Source organism: Carettochelys insculpta, chromosome 1 (assembly GCF_033958435.1).
Source record: "Carettochelys insculpta isolate YL-2023 chromosome 1, ASM3395843v1, whole genome shotgun sequence".
In the NCBI taxonomy this organism is placed as follows: Eukaryota; Metazoa; Chordata; order Testudines; family Carettochelyidae; genus Carettochelys; species Carettochelys insculpta.
Window position 1 is genome coordinate 27,982,768 of NC_134137.1, and position 21,310 is coordinate 28,004,077.

The window sequence follows — 21,310 nt, forward strand, 5'->3', positions numbered from 1 at the left end:
GCTCAATGAGCTGCCCAGCTGGGGCTGCACCAGGCATCAAAAGGTGGGGGCTGTGCCGTTAGCCTGGCCAGTCCACAGTCAGCCTCTGGGCTGGGATGGGGCCGACACAATGCCCTGTACCCTGGCCACGGCTGCAGTTGGTCTCTGCAGGGCCTGGGCTGCACCTGCAGCTCTGAGGCCATGCCAGCAGCCCATTCGGGGTTGAGCTGGCACTCATGGGGCCGGGGCCATGGCCTCCAGCACGGTGCTGAAGCCAGCCTTCACAGCCAGTGGTTGGGCTGGTGTCAGCCCAGCAGGGGTCAAGGTCTGGCAGGAAGTAAGGGGGCCCCTAGGTTGTGGGGGGGTACTAAAACTCTATAGGATGGCGTGCAGCTCAGGGCTCCATTGAGTCTGCTATCTGCTATTTTCCAGACAACTTTTCCGGCAACCCCATTCCTAAATTAGTATGCAATCCATTCAATGTTGATGTCGACACATTGCTAGAAGTATTGCAAGAACAAGCACTCGAAATAAAATATGATTCAAGTGCAAAAGATAATTTCGAAAACTCAAGCTTGGAGGAATTTTGGATAAAATATTTCCCAACGTACTTGAAAGTTGGAGAAGAAGCGTTGCGTATTATTCTTTCATTTCTGTCTCTGTGAAAAAAGCTTTTCAAGTTCAGTCACATTAGAAATGAAACAAAGAAATCGACTGGATGTCAAAAACTATTTGTGTTGCGCACTTTCATCTTTCAAACCTAGGATTTCCCAACTTGTGAAGAAAATGTAGCATCATCCTTCACATTAAATTCATTTTGTTTCTGCCATTTCTGATGTTAAATTACATTTTTATTAAAATTTTGGTCCAAGAAAAACTATTTGTGCTTATTTTTAATTTTAAACAACATTTTTACATCAATTTTTGTGTTTATTTTAAATTACAAATTGCATTTTTTATTAAAAGGGGAGTTGGATGATGATAAAGAAGAGGTGGGGGGGTGTGAGGGTCTCTCAAAAATCAAAAGGGGAGTGTGATGCTGAAAAGTTTGAGAGCCACTGGTTTAGATGGTGCTTGGTAGAATGAGCTGTTTTTGTTAATCCAGAGGCAACATGGCTTTGAGCAAGCTCACGGCTGTGTGGGGAAGGAGGGGTAGGGCTGAGCTCCCACCTTACGTGCTGATGAAAAATGGCTCACATGCCACTCTTGGCACCTGTGACAGGGGGTTGCTGACCTTGGTCTAATTTGATGACCTGCTTGCCACTGGCCAGCGAAGCTCACTAAATAATACCAGCATCAAACCCACAAATTCTGGTTAAATTACAGTGGGGTCTTTTTGGAGACAGAGAGAGAGAGAGAGAGAGAGGAAAAAAAATAAATAAATAAATAATATCCAGTCTTCATCTACAGAGATCAAGTGAGGGGGAATCCGGATGAGCTCATGAGACCCTTACTTTCCTCACTGTCTGATTGGCCTACGAAAGAAGCATGACTCTGTCTCGCAAGCTGCCTCTCCTTCATCCCTAGCTGTGGCTCTTCCACTCTTCTGGGGGGTGAGTCCCACAGGAAGAGGGAGACCAGGGGGCGGAGCAAAACTTCAGCTTAGTTGAAACAGTCTCATATGACATTATTCACCTCCATAAAGGATGTGGGAAATTTAATGGGCAAATTCACTGTGTAGCTCTTCTGGAGAATCCTTTTTTTCTGGGTTTGCTTAACCCACTTCGGAAGCTGATTAAGCTAAGCAAAAGGTACTTTTTATTCTGGAATAAGGATACACATATGGTTGGCAGGGTTTTTCCAGAAAAGAAACTGCACTATAAAGTCACACCCCGCATTTATTCTAAATTCACTTCACGCAGCGGACAAGTCCTAAAGCCAATGCCCCCTCCCCAAAGGATGGCTATTTAAAAAAAAAAAAGATGCACGGATATATTTTATTCATTATAAAGAATCAAATAAACAAAAGAACTGTTTTACTTTTAGCAAATTAATTTATAATTAAATACAGAATATTTTGGTTTAAATACATCTAAATGGCAACTAAGCTATTTAAAATCAAGAGATAAACAATTTTTGTACAATACTTTGAACTAATACTTCACTTCAGAGCCTGGAGAGATGGACTGATCAGTACCAGTACAAAGACATCAGCTCAGTTGATAATGATTTTCCATTAAGTTAGGAGAGCAACCACACACAAATTTGTCATTCTGAACAAGACTGAATCAGTCTCTCAGGAAAGCATTTTCCCTTTGAAAGAAAGGCTCACAGCTCCTTTCATCACAAGAACCACAAGACCAGAGAGTGGCCATAACACAGCTGACTTAGCAAGAATGGCTGGGTTAGCAATCCACGCCCTACACTGCTGAATAGTTTAAGAATTTGTTTTTTAGTAAAGATATTGGGTCTTTCTATTGCACTTGTCATCAACAGATCTCAAAGGCAGTCAATACTCTTTTAAAGAAGGGATGGGGAGGGGAAAGCATGCACAGATAGGTGAAGTAAGTTGCTCGAGATCACCCAGCTGTCCAGAATCAAGAAGGACACTCAGGTCTCTTGAGCCCCTATAGCATATTCTAGCCACCAGGCAACACTGCTGTCAAAAAAAAGCATAAATATAGACTGGAGGGGGGAGACAAATGAAATAAAAACTCAGATTACTTACCTTAAAAAATGCAAACCATTTGTAATCATTTATTACAACTTCAAAACCTTGATTGTAAATTATGGTGAAGAAGCCATAATTGCCCAGATCATCTTGAGCTACTGCCAGCTTTTGAAGAGTCACAACTACTTTTTTTTCCACGGGTCCTGTGGAGATGAGACAGTTAGACATGGATGGGTTAAAGCAGAAATTTACCATTCCACATACTGTTACACAATCAGACTGAAAATAAAAAGACTGGCGGTATAGGGGCTGCTGGGTAAAAGAGGTCTCGTGACACACAGAAAGTTGTCAGATAAGTAAAAAACTGACTTATTAAAACTTTAGTACTTTTTTTCCTGCTGGTGCACTAGAACTCCTCTTTTAGAGCTTAACATTTTTTGACTGTCTGCATTTGGTACGTAAGAATTACTGAGCACTTGTTGCAGGAATAGGTTTGTTTTATGTAAGTGAAATCTTAAGCTATGCTTCTCTAACTACTAAAATTGTTAGCCTGTAAGGTGCTACAAGACTGCCTGCTTTGTCTGGATATTAATTGCAGTGACATAATTGACCCTATCCCAGAAAACCTTGGAAAGGCTTAACACACACCTATTACTGGGGATTAGTCCATGCATTGCCATACAGCAGTCTAGAAGACACACTGCAAGGCAGTTCCAACAGGAGCACCCTTCCTGTCCACAGAATCCTTCCTCCAATGTTGCTTCTCCCAACTATAAACTCAACTCTTGGCAAGAGAAGCAGCAGAGTACTAGTCAGATTGACCATAGACCACCATCCAACCCAGGAAAAACATGGAAAAGAAGGTTTCTGAGAGGCAGCCGTGTTACTTTGTTTCGGAAAATAAAACAAGGAGCCCAGTGAAACCTTAAAGACGAATTTATTAGGGCATAAGCTTTTGTGAGATACAATTCACTGCCTCAGTTGAATTGAATGAAAGCTTATGCCCTAATACATTTGCTAATCTTTGAGGTCCACCAGACTCCTTGTTGTTTTTTATGAAAAAGAAATTAACTTCTCCTCAGGGCAGTTCTCTGCCAGCTCCCATCCCTTCTTTGTAGGCCTGTTTCAATTCCTCTTGATATTATCATCCTAATTGTGTTTGAAAACACCTTCAGGCAAAGAAGCTGTCTTTTTGGCTTGAAATAGTAAGAGGTGCAACGGAGCTGTATTACTCCCATCCACACCAGGTGTAGAGAGGGAAGTGCAGGAGAAGGCTGCCTTTGCAACAGAGGCAGGTGAGTGAAATGCAGAAAATAGGTGGTGAAACACTGTACAGAATTTCAGACTGGGAGATGCCTAATAAAACTATACAGGGTAACATGAAAAATAAATTTGAGATGATTTATGTGCATTCCACATACTGCACTATGGGACAAAGCAGCTGTTGAACAGTTATCCCATGTCACTTAATTAAATGTACATTAGGGGTGTAATAAAGTATCTGTTTACACAACTAACAGATAAGCACCTGACTAGCTCTTTATTGCTATTGGTTATTCGTTATTGCTATTGGTTATTCGCAGGCCCCACCACTTCCCAAGTAAATAGGAAGTGGCTGGCTCAACCTCTATCCCTTCTTGAGCCAGGATCAGGCAGTTTCCCCCATGGTCATTTGGTATTTAAAAGGCTGATGCTGCACACTGGTTGGTGAAGAAACCGATTCCGACAGCAGAGACAGAAGCTGAGCCAGCCTGCATGCCAACTCAGCCTTTTAAATGCAGAACAGCAGGGTGCATGTGTGTGAGAGGAGGGGGCTGGGGTTTAACCAAGTAACAGATAGAAATTTTGGCAGTTACTTGGTTACCACATTACTTGCTCTTTAACATCCCCAATTTACATCCACAAAGGACATCTAAAATGTATTTGAAACCATTACTAAACACGGTACTGCAATCAGATCTGTGCATAGCCAGGATCCTAGCCACTGCAAGTGATTTAAAACAGGGGTGGGCAAAGTGGTGGGGTGGGCCCCCATGGGGAGGCATGACATTTTGTAAGGAAAGGTCACAGAACAGTTGGCTGCTGGGGCTCAGGCTTACCTCTCTCATTAAAATGTTGAAATATGTTACTGTTTTTACGTCTGTGTATTCACATTTATAGACCAATTAATAGAGTTTTTATATGCTGCAATACTTATTTTCTTATACGTGCCAAGAAAGATTTTTTTTGTATGTGCGAACATAACCAAATTTCTGTCGGGTTGGATGATATTAGACAGATTGGGGCAGGTCCCTGCTAATTGCAGGGAAAGAAGAAAAGTGGGGCCCAATGTAAAAAGTTTGCTCGCCCCTGGTTTAAAGGAAAAGACATCCCACCCACCAGTGGCACAAGCAGGTGCTAGTACTCCAGCCACTTGGGGGGCTCTGTGCTTCCTGCTGTGGCAGTGGGAGCCCCCTGAGCCCTGTGGGCCAGATACGGCCCATGGGATCTGCTTGGTAGGTGGAAGAAGCAATTCTGCCAGGCACAGGCACCACTTCCCTGCAGTGTGTAGAGCTGCACAAAGACACCCTTACACCCCTCTCAAGGAGCTGCCCAGATAGACACCCCAATGCACTCTCCCCTCACCCAAACCCCACACCTTCAGAGTGCTTCTGTACCCCCTGCCACCTCCAGCCCATTTGCCAGTGCTCCCTGCCACCCTCTGAACCCCTCATATGTGGCTCCAACCCACAGTATCTACTAGCCCCAGGCCCTCAGAAGATTTACTACATCCCTGGGGGTAAACCCTGAGGCTTGGAGCCTATCTACCATCCTGTAAAGCTGGCATGTGAAGGGAGTGCCTTTTTTTTCAGCTTGTCAGTTGGAGGCCAAGTCAGTGAGGGGGTTGGGGGGGGTGTTTCGTTTTTTTGCATCTCACTTGTGCGTGGCCCCTGATCTTTCTGTAGGCCCACGGCCTGTCCCAAAAAGGGTTCCCCATGCCACTCTAGATGAATTGATGTAGTCCCTGAAAGACATCTGCATACTCTTAGTGGCACGTGCACCCCTTGCTGAGAACCACAGCACTGCAGGACACTAGCTAGAGGGCAGCTAGCATGTGTATATCTCTTCAGTTCGAAGTGCAGAATAGGGATAGACAACAGAAGGGTGCATGCCCAGAGGCAGGAAGTCAGGAACACTTTATTATAAATATGTAGCTGGAGAGGGAGGTTAGGCATCAAGAGGGTTAAGCTGAAGTCAAGCAGAATTTTTCAGATCACAGTGGTTTGTAAATATCGATTTTAGGTGCTTAAATCTGGGATAAGGGACTTAAGTACCTTTATGAAGCCTGGCCTCTGCCCTTATTAAAAAAGGGATCAATGAGTAACACCACCTATTTTTTTAAACACAAAAATAGCAAAATTCTTTTCCTGGCATGAGCAAGATTAAAAATAAAAAAAATATTAAAAGCAGGAAATCAGATATAAATTTCTTATTTAGCAACCCCTAAAACCCCAAATTATGCAAATTTGGAAACTTGATTTACTGGCAGGCAGCGCGTCCATTAAAACACGTGGTGAGAAACAGGAGGGAAACTCCACCGGGCCTCGCGCCTCCTGAATATATGGCCACATACTGCTGCTTAGTAACAGAACAGAAATGCCTATATTTTCAGAAGAAAAAGCCTGAAACAGTGTTTACAATTCACAATCAGTTTGCTTCAGAAAGGCTAAATTTCTCTTTGCACTTCCTCTTTTGAGCTCTGAATTGATACATCAGAGTGGGGCTTTTCCCAAGAACAGGCCAGCTCAGCACTGACTAGAAGGAAGGCATTAAGGAGAAGAAATAAACACACAAGTTTCTACGGAATTTTCCTGGGTCCAAGGGCCATGTAATCCAGAGAACCCCTGTGCCAAAAGCCCTGTGTTTCTGCAGTTTCCCAGGAAGTGACGGGGGTGGGAGGATCTGTTCAAACAAGAGTGGATCAGACGCACCCCTGGATCTGAAAAAAATCAAGTGGACAGACCCCGTTTTACCAACCCCTGCAGGGGCCCAGGGTTTTTGGTCTGTTTGAAACAGGACTTTAACCAGCGCCATGTGGTGGCTGTAGGGAAAAACAAAGAAAACCAGGCAGGGGAGGGGACATTCGCGCCCAGCACTTACCCATCTTGGAGCAATTAATGTGCCGGCTCTGCCCGCCCTTGCCCATCTGGAAGACCCAGGTGCCCTCTAGGTCCGCAAAGCTGCAGTTGGCCGGGGTGTCGGCCAGCGACTCGCGGGGCAGGCAGAGCAGGAGGACGGGGAGAAGGCACCACCCTGCCAAGCGCACCATGCCTGCGGGCGGCGGCTCCAGCAGCCCTGCTGCTGGGGGAGCCGAGTCACCGGAGAGGCGCTGCAGCGGGCGGCGCGGAGACAAGGCAGCGGCGGACAGCCCGTCTCCCCCGGCTCGAGGCGCCGCTACCGGGGCTGAACTGGAAGCCCAGGGCCGGACCAGCCCCGCCCCATCCCACCCCACCCCGCAGGGATCACGTGGAGAAGGGGAACTTGGCCACCTCGTCGGGGCGGGCCTGCTGGGGGCTGGGCTACTTGCAGCTGCAAACCGAGCGCCCGTACGGTGGCGGGCCTGTTAGCCCGGGCTGGCCGCGCCCGTCCCCCAGCGGCAGCAGCTTCCCAGGGCATCAGGTGACAGAGATCTGGCTGCAGCAAATGCTCCCCCCCGCTGGCCGGGCTGGGGCTGGGGCTGGAGCTGGAGGTGGGCAGGAGATGGTGTCTCCCCCCGCTACTAATAAGCACCCCACACCTGGCCAGGGAAAATTTTTCATTTTTGCCAAAAATCCTAATTGAACAGCGACAAACATCTGGAGTCAAAACATTTTCAACCAGCCGTAAAACCAGGGAGCTATCCGGAGACACTGACGTATTAGGGCACAAAGCAAACCAGCAGCCCTATAGCACTTTAACCAAATAATTTATTAGGTGATGAGCTTTCCTGGGACAGAGCGACTTCTTCAGATTTCCAGATACAGAAGATACAGAATTTTACAACCCCCAAACTCCAGTTACATAGTTACATCAACATAAGTTCGTAGTACAGTGTTCCCCTGCCTTACGAGGGTAATTCATTCCTGAAAAACCCCTCTTAGGGTGAATTCTCGTAAGTCGAAAATGTAATCACCATTAATTTCTATGGGAAAAAAATTTATGCATTCCTGAGCCCCAAAATATACACCCATTTATGCTAAAACAACACCAAATCCCATTAAATCCAGTGCAAGGGGGCGGGCAGGGCACAGCAGGGCATGGGGAGGCAGCCAGGCCTGAGCGCAGCTTAAGTTAAGTGGGGAGGGGGCGCTGCCAGGGGCTGGCCGCGTGGGGAGCTAGGCAGGCATAGAGGCCCCCAGCTGGCACAGGGGGCCCCGGCTGTCAAGGGGCAATGCCTCGCTCCTGCGGGGCTGCACAGCAGAGAGGCCCCACCGGCGGCAGCCGAGGTGGCAGTGGCGGGCGAGCCAGGCGCTAAATGGGAGGGAGCGCCACAGACGGTGAGCGGCGCCCGAGGCACAGCTCCGCAGGGCGGGCAGCGGTGGCCCCCTAGCTGCCCAGGAGGTGAGCGGAAGCAGCGGGGTTGGGATGGGCTGCTTGCCCAGCATGCATGTCTCACAGAGCGGCATGATCTACTTCTGGGACTCGGACGAGTCTACCTCCCTGCACCAGACTGCTGCCCTCTCGCAGGGCGCTGCCGCCTCCCTGCACGGCCTCTTCGTCAAGACCAAGGCAGCCGACTCCATCCCCTCGGTGCTTGCCTACCAGAGCCGCCAGCCTCCAAATCGGTCCTCGTAAATGCAAAGAAATGCCTCGTAAGCTGAAGTAGGGGTATTAAATAAAACTCCTCGTAAAGTCGAATTCTCGTAATTTGAATGGGTGTATCTCAGGGTATGACTGTATAGAGTCAGGCTGCTTCTACACTCGCCCCCTCCCCGCAGATGTGCCGTGGTAATGAGACAATTCGAAGCAAGCTAATGAGGCAGTAACATGCATATTCAATGCCTCATTAGCATAATGGTGACTGCGCGAACTTCAAAGTGTAGACTTTGAATTGCATATTGACAGTGAAGATGGGGACAGCTTCGAAATAAGCACCCCACTTTGACATTCCCTTACTCTGTTACCAGATTTGCCTGTTACTCTGGAGTATGCTCATCTGTTTGGGCTTACGGGGGAGAGATGAATAATTCTGACAATGCGCTGTTTGTGACACTAGTGCTCCTAAAGATCTTTACTTCTTCCTTCTGCTAATTCCCTGCCAGTGGAGCTATTCTGCCCTCCCCACACACACACACTGCCAGCATTCATCTGAGAGAAACAGTTAATCAGCACTCACAAGATGACACCTCATATGTCCCTGTACTCAGTGGCCAGGGTTGCTGAGTTACACAGCGCCCTCAGCTGCCACCCTCATATGCCACCCTGGTTCAGAACCCCTTCCCCAAACTCCACTTTCACAGCACAACTGTTCTACTGATCACCCACTCGATGGGCAAACCCCACAGGACTTTTGGGCATCACAGGGATCTTTTAGCTTAGGTGCGAGAAGGGCTGCTGCAGAGTGAATGGAGAAGCCAAAACAACACCCCTAAGGAAGAATGAGCCAGAAGAGAGGAAGAAAAAGTGAGAAACGCCACCAGCAAAACAACAAAAGTTATTTATTTCTGGACAGTGACTATATATTTAACAGTTACAATAGTAAATAAACTGATTACAAATGTTAGGGCTAGCAAGCCATATAACTAATTACATGAAGCAAGGCTAGGAGTCTATGCCTAGAAAGAAGGGCAGGGAGAGAGAAGGAGAGATCTCACCAGTCTGTGGAGCTTGCACTGAATGGGGGTCCCAGAGTGATGGTAGCCAAGGATCCAGAGAGCAGGAGACAAGCAGAGCCCCCAGTACAGGCAGGCAGGAGATGATGAGGTCTCAATGGAACTGATGTAAAGTGTACATCCAGGCATCAAAACAGTTTCTTGAGCAAGGGTAGAGGTTTTTGTTGAGACAGGACATTGGTTCAGGAAGAACACTGAATGTCATTATGTGTAAACAGGCGAGACCATGGATACAGATCATGCCTGACTATGGGTGATGTTCCTTGAACAAGCTCACAATGCAACTAGGCAATTTCAGTATTTTGTGTATCAATAGGATCCATTACTACAATTGGTCTGATAATAACTAATTTGGGTGTGAGCAGGCCTGGGTTCATTAGCATTTGGAGCAGAGATTTCCCATCAGACAGTGCTCCTCTGCTTTCGGTATCCCATAGCTCAGTGGGATTCCTGCTTTGAAAGAGCTGTTCTCCATTCATTATGCCAATGGAGAGGTCTTTCTGTTCCATCTGCAATGCAGATGAGGTCTGGGGTGTTTCCTTAAATCCAACCACCATTGTTGGTAGGATTTAGGTGTGTCCACCCTTGCCAGTTTCAGTGCTTTGTCTTTTATTCAAGCAGAGGCCTGGAGGAAGGGGATTTGTTTTCCATAAGTGTCACTCCCTGACTCCCCAGAGCACATGGCCAACAGATGGTCATGCTCTGGTTCCCCAAAAACAGAGCGGGTAGGTAACAACTCTGATATAGTTTTGTGGGAGTAAGGGAAGGTCGAAGCAGGGCACTTATTTCAAAGCTGCCTGTATCTACACTGCCAGTCTGCATTTCAATGTCTGCACTTTGAAATTCGCATGGCTGCCATTATGTTAATGAGGTGGTGAATATGCACATGAGCACCTCATTAGCCTGCTTTGAATTGCTTCACTGCCATGCCACCTCTGACGGGCAGGGGCGAGTGTAGAAGCAGCCTATGGCTCAATTTCTCCTTTGTTGCTATGTCATCATTGCAAATACAGATATGTCTTTACATCGAGCTAGCTAATGATATAAAATCCCTATGGAGGAAAGGAATGGGTAGGTTTTCTTTTACTTACACATAGCTAGTAGAGCTCATCCTACATGCCCCATTTGGCATTTACCTTGAATAATGACCTGGAGTTAAAAGCTACCTCTGCCAGGGAGGCCAACAGACTTGTTGGGTCTCTGGGCAAGGTGGGAGGAGCTGGCTCCATGCTCCTGGAAGGGGCAGGGCTGCAGGTGGAAGGAGTGGGGATGGGGGTAGCCAGCTCTCAATGCTGCCCAGAGCGCCCCATGCTGCGCCTCCCCCACATACTCCAGGCCACTCTGAGAACTACCTGGAGTGTGCTGCATGGTGCTCCAGTGGCGATGTAAAGGACCTAGGGTTCTGGCCACTACCACTCTTCTTGTAGCAGCAGCATGGGCTGGGAGCCCTGGGCCTTTTTGAATCACTGGGCCCCAGGACAACTGCCATCTTTACCCTCTCCCAGCCCCTGTTGACAGGCCTGGACTGTGCTGTGTTTCTGATTATACTGTCCATTGAGGTAGCTATCTCAATATAAAAAAAAATCCCTACATTTTAAACTACTACAATGGTGTATGTAGAAAAGGCATTATGTAAGATGCAGTCTTGGCTTTGCGTCTTTCCATGCAGAGAACTCTAACTTGATAGCATGGAACAGAAATATTAACAATTCTATCTCTGTGTTGTTGTAGTCACATTGATCTAAAGACTTTAGAGAGACAAAGTGGGTAAGGTACCTTGTTTCATTGGATGCACTTTTCTGCATATCTGTGCCAGACCTGAAGAAGACCTCTGCATAGCTTGAAAGCTTGTCTCTTTCACCAACAGAAGGTGGTCCAATAAAAGAGGCTACCTCATCACCCCGTGTCTCTTTAACATGCTGAGCTAGCCTCCCTGATCTGTGGAGAGTGCCATCTGACATAAGGAAGAATAGAGAATTCTGTCCAGGAAAAGAGAGTGGGAGGGAGCAGAGAATGTGCCTGGATTCTGACCATTTAAATGCTAATACTACAAAGTGCCTTCCAAATCACAAACTCAACAGGAGTCTAATGGACTTTGGATTTGTTTCTCTGACAGCCAGGATGTCGTAACATTAGCATTTATATAGTTTTGCATAGGCTGTGAAGTTACCTTCTCACTGAGCAGGCCTACAACTTAGTTGTGGTTATTCTAGGTCTGTGGACAGTTTTCTGCAAGGTGTATCTCCTATGCCAGGGTGTGAAAAATCCACACCCCTGAGTACTCCAGTTAAACTAACCTAATTCCTGGAATATATATACTGATGTGAGAAGTCATCCTATGGCATAGGCAGTGTCTTCACCTAAACACTACAGTGGTGCAACTGCAGTGTTACATAGTTTTTAAAAAGGAGTCTCAGTCAAGGGAAGGGCCAGAGTTGACAAGGTCTATTCAGTCACAAAGGATGTTGCCCATCAGCAACGGCTAATGTGGAGGTGTGAACATCACGAGAGGAGAAATCAAGTCATTTCAGTCAGAGGGGATGTAACCCACTATCAGTAGCTAATGTGGAGATGTGAACATCAAGGGCGGAGAAACTGCTTTTGTAATGAGCCAACCACTCCCAGTCTCTGTTCAGTCTTTGGTTGATGGAGTCAAATTTGCAAATGAATTGCAGCTCTGAAGTTTCTCTTTGCAGTTTATTTTTGAAATTTTTTTTTTTTTTGGGTAGGACTGCTACTTTTAAATTTCTTACTGAGTGTCCAGGGAGATTGAAGTGTTATCCTACAGGTTTTCGTATGTTGCCATTCCTGATGTCTGATTTATGTCCATTTATTCTTTTACATAGAGACTGTCTAGTTTGGTCAATGTAAATTGCAAACCGATGATATCACTGGTATAGATCTTTACCAAGGTTTCCTGAAACTACAATACCACCTAAGGAAGTGAAGAAACATATTAACAGAGCCAGATGTATATCCAGAAGTCACATGTTACAAGACAGGTCCAACAAGGAAAACAAGAGAACACCACTGGCCACCACATAAAGACCACAGCTAAACCTCTCCAGCGCATCGTCAGTGATCTACAAACCATCCTGGACAAAGATCCTTCACTCTCCCAGACCCTGGGTGGCTGGCCTGTCCTTGCCTATAGACGGCCTGCCAACCTTAAACAAATTCTCACCAGCAACCATAGACACAACACAGTAACTCTAAACCTGGAACCAATCCCTGCAACAAATCTTGGTGCCAGCTCTGCTCACATATCTACATCAGCAATATCATCACAGGACCTAACATCAACCACACGATCAGGGTCTCTTTCACCTGCACATCTACTAATATAATATACACCATCGTGTGCCAGCAATGCCCTACTGCAATTTACATAGGCCAAACTTGACAGTCTCTATGTAAAAGAATAAATGGACATAAATCAGACATCAGGAATGGTAATGTACAGAAACCTGTGGGAGAGCACTTCAATCTCCCTGGACACTCAGTAACAGATTTAAAAGTAGCAGTCCTACAACAAAAAAACTTCAAAAATAAACTGCAAAGAGAAACTTCAGAGCTGCAATTCATTTGCAAATTTGACTCCATCAACCAAGGATTAAACAGAGACTGGGAGTGGTTGGCCCATTACAAAAGCAGGTGTTCACACCTCCACATTAGCTGCTGATAATGGGCCACATCCTCTGTGACTGATTAGACCTTGTCAACTCTGGTCCTTCTTCTGACTGAGAATCCCTCTTTAAATCCTCCTGTGAACCCCTGCACCCCCATCTGACAAAGTGGGTCTTTGCCCACGAAAGTTTATGCTCCAAAATATCTTAGTTTATAAGGTGCCACAGGACTTCCTGTTGTTTTTGAAGATGCAGACTAACTCGGCTACCTCTCTGATAGGTTTCAAAAGAGGAGCTTTGTCTACAAAAGCTTTTTCTTTCTTTCTTTCTTTTCTTTTCTTTTCTTTTCTTTTCTTTTAATAGTGAGAAAGTGAATGAGAACAAGACCTTTCCACAAAGGGATTCAAGGTAGAGGAGAGAAGCAGCCTCCAGGCTGTATCAGTAAGATTAGAGAGAGTGGCATATTGACGCACCTTGACACACAGGTCACACAGCTGCTTCTTGGCCATAGTCAAAAGGACACTCTGCCAACAAAACTCAGGACTTTTGCCGGCGGCATTCTGCTTCTCAGCCATGAGGCAGAACACGGCTGTTGACAGATTCTGTCAACAAAAAAGCTGTGTGGATGCGCTGGGGGACCTTCTCTTGACAGACAGTGTGGCCAGAACAATGGGCAGCCCTGTCTGCTATGCTTCCAGGTGCCTGTTTTGTTGAGAGAGCAGCCGGACAGTCTGGCTTCTCTGTCAACAGAGTGGAGCACTCTTCTGATTGACGTGTGTGTGTGGGCACACTCTGTCAACAGAAGTTTTGTCAGGAAATCTCTTCTGACAGTGACTTCTGTCAACAGATCACTGTAGTATGACCATAGCCCTAGTAATGGGAACCCAAAAATCTTCCCCTTGGAAGAACAATCCTTACCAACACTTTCTGCAAATACTGAGTAGCCATCTGAGGGAATGCTGCCTGAAATTCAGCAAGGGCCTTATCCAAAAATGCACAATCTGGATTGTGGTCTGGACCGCAAGGCTGTGGCCACACTACCCCTCCCTTTTGGAGGAGGCATGTTAATGAGGGATTTCGGAAGATGCTAATGAGGTGCTTACATGAATATGCAGTGCCTCATTAGCATAAGTATGGCCACATGCAATTTGAAAGTGCCGCTTTCGGAATGCACGCTGCCCATGTAGCCAGGAGCCTTTCAAAAGGACTCCCATCCCCAACCTCAAAAGCCCCTTCTTCCTATTTGGTTTAAGGAAGAAGGGGCTTTTGAAATCAGGCGTCCTGTTGAAAGGCTCCTGGCTACATGGGTGGCGTGCATTACTAAAGCAGCACTTTCAAATCATGCACAGCATCCATTATACTAATGAGGTGCCATATATTCATGTCAATGCTTCATTAGTATCTTCCAAAACCCCTCATTAACATACCCCTTCCAAAAGAGATGGGTAATGTGGCCACAGCCCAAGAGTTGTTGTTGATTTCCAGCTTGACCAGTGAGGATAGGAACAAACATTGAACAGCCTGGTCAGCCCAGCCTGAACAAAGCCACAGAACAGGCTTCTGGATGAAAGACAGACAGCCAGGAAAAGTGGATTAAAAAACAGCAGCTCTTTCAAAAGTCTTAAACTGGCAAACACCTGATCCATCCATGCACTTTGCAGAAATCACCAGGCATTAAAAAGACCATTATGTCATAGGGACACATTTAGACTCTATAACAGACCAAGTGACATCGAAAGTCAGTGAGTATAAAAGTCCATCCTCCCAGCTTGACAGAGGAGACAAAAAGCAAGAGGCTTCTGCTGAACAGACCATATTTGAAAGATGGTCACTTTGCTGACCAGATCAGGAGTGACAGGTACCTGTGGGGGACAAAGGGAACGATTGCAGTGAGGGGCTTCCAAAGGGGCAGGAAGGGGGCATGCGGGGCATCCGATTTAATCATTAACATTTTTTGGAGGGAATAAGAGGGCAATGCACATCCCAAGTGCTACCATGAGTCACCTATGCACTAAATGAATGAGCCCCTGGCCCCTCCATTTAATGGCAGGAACAACAAATCCAGGCACAACAAGTGGTAACTACAAACAAAATGCCTCTGAATCTGGTCCAAAGGCCCAAGGCAGAGGCTAGACACATGAGCCAGTGCACAGCACTGCAGCTGCAAGATCACGGGCAATCAAATCCCTCCCCAAAAGGACATCTGAGAAAGGAGCAAGCGCTATTTCTGCAGGTGCCCATGGGCCTTCTCCTCAGCCCCCTCCCAGCTCCTTAACATATATTGTTCAGATATGAAACAGACTGCCAACACCTTAATCCCAGAGATGCCTCACTGCCAGGTATGGGGCAACAAAGGGGGACCACTGCACTGCCAGGAGCCGAGTAAGGTCGAATTGTTCTTACCTGAGTTAAGGCAGGCAGAAGATGCCTGTCCATACACTTGTAAACCAGCACAAAATGCCTCCATGTCATTGTCAGACTTGAGGAAAACTAAGATATCATCGATACAGGCTGACAAATGAACCAGAAAAGCATCCAGCTTTGCTGGCACAGAAAGACCAGTCAGACAGCTGGTGAGGAAGTGCCGGAATGGCCCCAGACTAAGAGCACACAACATCAGAGGACACTCCAACAAATGCCTGTGTGAAGTGGGAAGCAGTGGCTAAGAACCCAATTAATCTTTGAGACACCAAGACCAGTCTGGTGTAATAAAGAAATGTAAGGAGAAAACACTGATCAAATCCCAAAAGCTCGTAATGTTTTAAAAAGATAACTATGGTTAACTGTATCAAAGGCTTTCTCCTGGTCCATTGAAACAAGCCTCACATTAAGATTACAAGCATCAGAGAAGTATCCATGTTAGTCTGAATCCACAGAAACTATGAGGAGTCCTGTGGCACCACATAGACTAAAAGATATTTTGGAGCATAAGGTTTTGTGGGCAAAGAGTCACATATGCATCTGATGAAGCGGGCCTTTGCCCACAAAAGCTTATGCTCCAAAAAATGTTTGTCCTTAAGGTGCCACAGGATTTTTCATTGTTATTAAGATTACAAGGTTTGCCAGCAGTAAAAACATAATGAATTAGAAACAAATTCTCAAAAATACAGATGTACAAATAAAATATATTTAATCTGGGTGTATCAAAGAATCCAGACAGTCCTTCAGCTTTTCTTTTTTTTTTTTTGTGCTAAATTCCTGCGTAGAAGTCTTAAGAACAGAGAAGGGAAATAGGTCTTGAGAACTGTAAGCCTCAGAGGCCCCTTTTTTTGTGCAGCAGGGTAATTGCTGCCTTGCTGCAACCGAAAAGCAGTTCTTTCTTCTGGATACACTCCAACGCCACCAGAAAAAAGTCAGGACTGATAAAATGCGAGAAATGACTGTCAAATTCAGATGGCAACTCATCAATATCTGGGGTCTTGTCTGAAGAGAGGAGCTACACTGGAATAGCCAGCTCCTGCAGTGACAGCAGGGTGTCCATGTCCAAGCATTGCTGTTCCTCACCAGTCAGAGTTGTAACCCCCCGATTGCCAGCATATCACAGGTGTCAGGTAAGTACAGGCAGTGGGACCAATAGACTTGCTAGGCCTGTGGGCAAGGTTGGGGTTGGGCAGCTCTGCACTCCCAGAAGGGGAGGGGTCTGGGGCACAAGAGGCAGGGCTGGAGCAGCTAGCCTGACACACTGAATCGCACCATAGCCAGATCTTAGCACTGCCTGGAGCATGCTGTGTGGTGCTCCAGGCAGAGATGTAAAGGACTCAGGGCTCCAGCCACCGCCTCTGCCATAGTAGCTGCAGTGATGGATGGGAACACCAGGTCCTTTTGAGTCACTAGCCCCAGGGAAGTTGCCCCCTTTGCTGCTGTCCCTTCACTATACACCCAACACACACATCATCAGGCCTGAGTACAGAGTACTACCGGGAAAAAAAACCCATCTGTTTTCTGGATCTCTGCAGGGTCACACAACCATCTGGCAGCTGTAGTAAAAAAATAAATGTTACTTTTTAAAAAAAAAGCCTATTAATGGTCTATAAATATTTCCTCTGCCTCCAAAAAGAACATTGAGGGAGCATCATTCTCATGCAGCCAAGTAAAATGGGCCTGATCCAGTCACTTGCTCTCCCAGCAAGAACCTCAGGAGTTAGTGGTTCCCAATAACGGTTTAGTGATCAGCACTGGGATTCCCACATCGAAGGTGCCACAAAGATCCAGGGTATCTTGTCTCAGGGCACTCATGACCTGATGCAAGGCTCACATAGCAATGTGGGTATCCCCCTGCTGGGATGTGGACCTCTCCAACATCTCACCACTGCCTCAGAGACTCATGCAGTCTCTCCTGCTGTCACAAACATTCCCAAAACACAGCAAACTTCTGGGTGAAATTCAAGTCCTGTAACCATTTGGTATTAGGGCACCTGTGGAAGCACAGGCAAGATGAGGGAGAAACACACTGACAAAGACATAATGTACATCAGACAAGTGACTGGGAGACACTGAAGACTGAACAAACATTCACAATGTCCTTTGTGGTACCAAAGCAATCCAGTCGAGTCCCTGAGGCTTGGTTGGGACTTTGGAGTATCCTTCAGCCAAGAATACTGCCTAAAAGTGGGGAGATATAGCCCAGTGATTAGAGCTTTGGCTTGGTTAACCGGGGGTTGTGAGCTCAGTCCTTGAGCTGGGGGGAGGTTGCTTTCAGGGATGAGCTGCAGGTTAGGTTATAAAAAAGGAAAAACTGTCAGGGCTGGAGGTAAGTCCTGCTGTGAGTGCAGGGGCCTGGACTCAGGACCTTTCAAGGTCCCTTCCAGCTCTATGGGGGAGGGCTAGCACAGTGGTTTGAGCTCTGGCCTGCTCAACTGGGAGCTCAGTCCTTGAGGAGGTCATTTAGGGGTGTAGGGCAAATAGATTTAAAACAAATGTCAGGGGTGGAGATAGGTTCTGCTTTGAGTGCAGGGGGCTGGGCCTGATGACCTCTTAAGGCCTGTTCCAGCTTTATGAGATTGTGCTATATCTCTATATAAAAAAAAGTGGGGTGAGAGAACCCCCACACATCTACGAGCCCAAAAGGTCTGCAAGAGAAACTGCAGTTCCCTGGTTGATTAATGGTGTGGCTTCTTATGATTCCTGTCTAAACCTAATCTCTAGAGCCTGTCTCTGCTTTCTGTCCAAGAGGGCATTCTTCAGCCCCCCAGGACTCACTTCTGTCCTGGCATAAATGCTGGGGTCACAACAGGCAATTCCTCTAGGAGGCTGCTCCCTGGAAAATGGCAGACCACATTCAGCAATGTGGGACAGATAGAATCTAGCTGTGTAGAGGCAAACTCTGTCTCTGTTGATCCCTCGATGGCCCACATTCTTACAAGGACGCCTCCTGTACCAAATGATTCACAAAGTGCTCTTCAGCCAGGAAAATCACTATTGTATACATTTGTTCACTAGAGAGGCAGATTTTATAATAGCACAGCCAACAACCTTACCTGCATCCCGTAACACATTCTCCATAGTGCAGAAGACAGGAGGACATACCACTACACCATGGTTAGCTGTGTCTACACGTGCATGCTACTTTGAAGTAGCGGCACTAACTTCGAAATAGCGTCCGTCGTGGCTACACGCGTCGGGCGCTATTTCGAAGTTAACTTCGACGTTAGGCGGCGAGACGTCGAAGTCGCTAACCTCATGAGGGGATCAGAATAGCGCCCTACTTTGACGTTCAACGTCGAAGTAGGGACCGTGTAGACGATCCGCGTCCCGCAACGTCGAAATTGTGGGGTCCTCCATGGCAGCCATCAGCTGGGGGGTTGAGAGATGCTGTCTCTCCAGCCCGTGCGGGGCTCTATGGTCACCGTGTGCAGCAGCCCTTAGCCCAGGGCTTCTGGCTGCTGCTGCTGCAGCGGGGGATTCATGCTGCATGCACAGGGTCTGCAACTCGTTGTCGGCTCTGTGGATCTTGTGGTGTTTAGTGCAAGTGTGTCTGGGAGGGGCCCTTTAAGGGAGCGGCTGGCTGTTGAGTCTGCCCTGTGACCCTGTCTGCAGCTGTGCCTGGCACCCTTATTTCGATGTGTGCTACTGTGGCGTGTAGACGTTCCCTCGCTGCGCCTATTTTGATGTGGTGCTGCGCAACGTCGATGTTGAACATCGACATTGCCAGCCCTGGAGGACGTGTAGACGTTATTCATCGAAATAGCCTATTTCGATGTCGCCACATCGAAATAGGCTACTTCGATGTAGGCTTCACGTGTAGACGTAGCCGTTGTGAGTCAAATTGCTAAACCCATCAGAAGAGGACTCCATGGAGAACTCCCACACCTTCCAGTGACACCACAGAAAGCAAAATAACCATTTCTACACTAAGGCTGTGCCTACACTAAGAAATAAAGTTGAATTTATTACGCTAGATTTCATGATGTTGGTTGTAAGTGTCCACACATGTTAAGAAAGTTGACATAGTATGTCCCCATTACCCTTACTAAGTTCGACTTTGTCAGCAGAACATTGTGGGTACCTATCCCACAGTTCCTGCACCCCCATTGCATTCTGGGTTTCTTTCCCAGTGTGTTATGGGGGAAAAAAAGTGCTGCAAGTGGTTGTGGGTGCCTGATGTCATCATCCCAGGGTGCATTGTCCTCACTCTCTGCGCCCATTATAAACTAACTGCCAAGAGCCTTTTTGTGCCATTTTTCCACAGCCTGCCCCTGGCATATGCTTTTACAAGGCTTGCGGGCCAGTCTTGAGAAATGTAAAATGCAGAAATAAAAACCTGAAAAAATTCAATTTGGAGCCATTGAAAAGTTGCTTTTTGGTATTGTTGAAATGCTATTTTGATTTGTTTCATTTTGACCCAGCAGCCAGGTGGTGCTGAAGGTAGCCGGAGAGCCCGGCAGTCATATGATTGGGGGACATCTGCATGGTGCAAAGGGCAGCTGAAGAGCCTGGCAGCCGTGTGGTGGTGGAGCAGCCATGTGGTGCAGAGGACAACTGGAGAGTGTGGCAGCCGCATGGTTGGGGGAGAGCCAGGGAACCCAGCAGTTGCATGGCGCAGAGGGCAGCCAGAGAGCCTGGGCTGATTCCTGCTTCCTGTTTCCTACTTTCTGCTCACATGGAGAGCAGCAGAGGTGAAAGCAAAGGTCAAACTGAACACATTGGAGGCATTGTGGGATACTTCTAGAGGCCAGTAAAATCAAATTAAATAACAGTGTGTCCACGCTAACATTAAGTTGACCTTGTAAGTTCAAATTTGGCGTTACTCCTCGTGAAAAAGCTGGAGTAGAAAAGTTGACCTTAGGACCCCCTAAAATTGGCCAAATGGTAATTGTAGAGAAGACAGGTACATTATAAAATCAACCTAACTCCCTTAAAATAGACCTTATGCTCTAGTTGAGACATAGCCTAAAGTATAACCACTGATGTATCACCAGTGTCACATAATTGTGGTAAATTTTATGCAACGTTGTAGCCAGACAAAGTCTCCCCCTTACAAGCCAGCTTGCTCGCTGCCCACCCCCCGCACTGAGGTGCCTCACAAGCACACAGGGCATGGAAACAGCTGCTGACAGCACAGTCTTTGATGTCTCTCATTGAGGCCCAGATGTGCTAGCTCATCGTGACCCTGAGAAACAGAAAGTACAGATAAAAGGCTAACAGGCCAAACTGTCAACAAGAGTGGGGGGACCCCTCAGGAAATCACCCCAGCTGGCATTCATGGATTTGATGCACACACACATACCATCCCAGAAGAGGAAATCTCCGCCCCTGCAAAAGAATGTCCTGTACTCCCAAATTGCTTATCTCCTGTCTTACAAGTGTAAATTAAGTAAGAATTGCCCTTGTAACAAACTGGCATCACAAAAGACAGACCAGTATGATCTGGCACCATAGATAAGAAAGAGAATACGTAATCTAAGGGGGTATAAAGGTGGGCCCAGCAGAACTCTAACTCTGAGTGCATCTCCACTAACTACCTGCTGATCGGGTCAGGTGATTGCCTCCCGAGGTCCGCAACTGGGGACGCCCAACCTCGTATTCGTCTTTCTGCGGAATTGAGTGACTGATCCAGCTTGGCTACGCTGGTATCGAGAGACGCAAGGAGGGTAAGATATACCCATGCAAGGTCTCCTTTTTTTTGGTGCGCACAGTTAAAGAATTAGAGCTCTGTAACTAGATGTCGTTGTATCAAGATATCATTGTGTTAGATGGTAACAGATATCTTTGTATTGGATTGTAACTTAACCTGTTAACACCTG

At 46.8% G+C, this 21,310-nt stretch overlaps 1 protein-coding gene across 1 annotated transcript in view; it reads right to left on the reverse strand.

Annotated features, from left to right (window-relative positions):
- The window catches only part of CTSC (cathepsin C), a 47,965-nt gene extending 40,904 nt beyond the window's left edge, over nucleotides 1-7,061 (reverse strand). Inside the window, exons 1-2 of the mRNA XM_074983940.1 lie at nucleotides 6,731-7,061; nucleotides 2,648-2,793 (exon numbers count right to left, since the gene is read on the reverse strand). Coding sequence (XP_074840041.1) covers nucleotides 2,648-2,793; nucleotides 6,731-6,899 — 315 coding nt within the window. The 5' untranslated portion in view covers nucleotides 6,900-7,061. The remainder of the gene's footprint in view (nucleotides 1-2,647; nucleotides 2,794-6,730) is intronic.
- Between the last annotated feature and the right edge of the window lie 14,249 nt (nucleotides 7,062-21,310).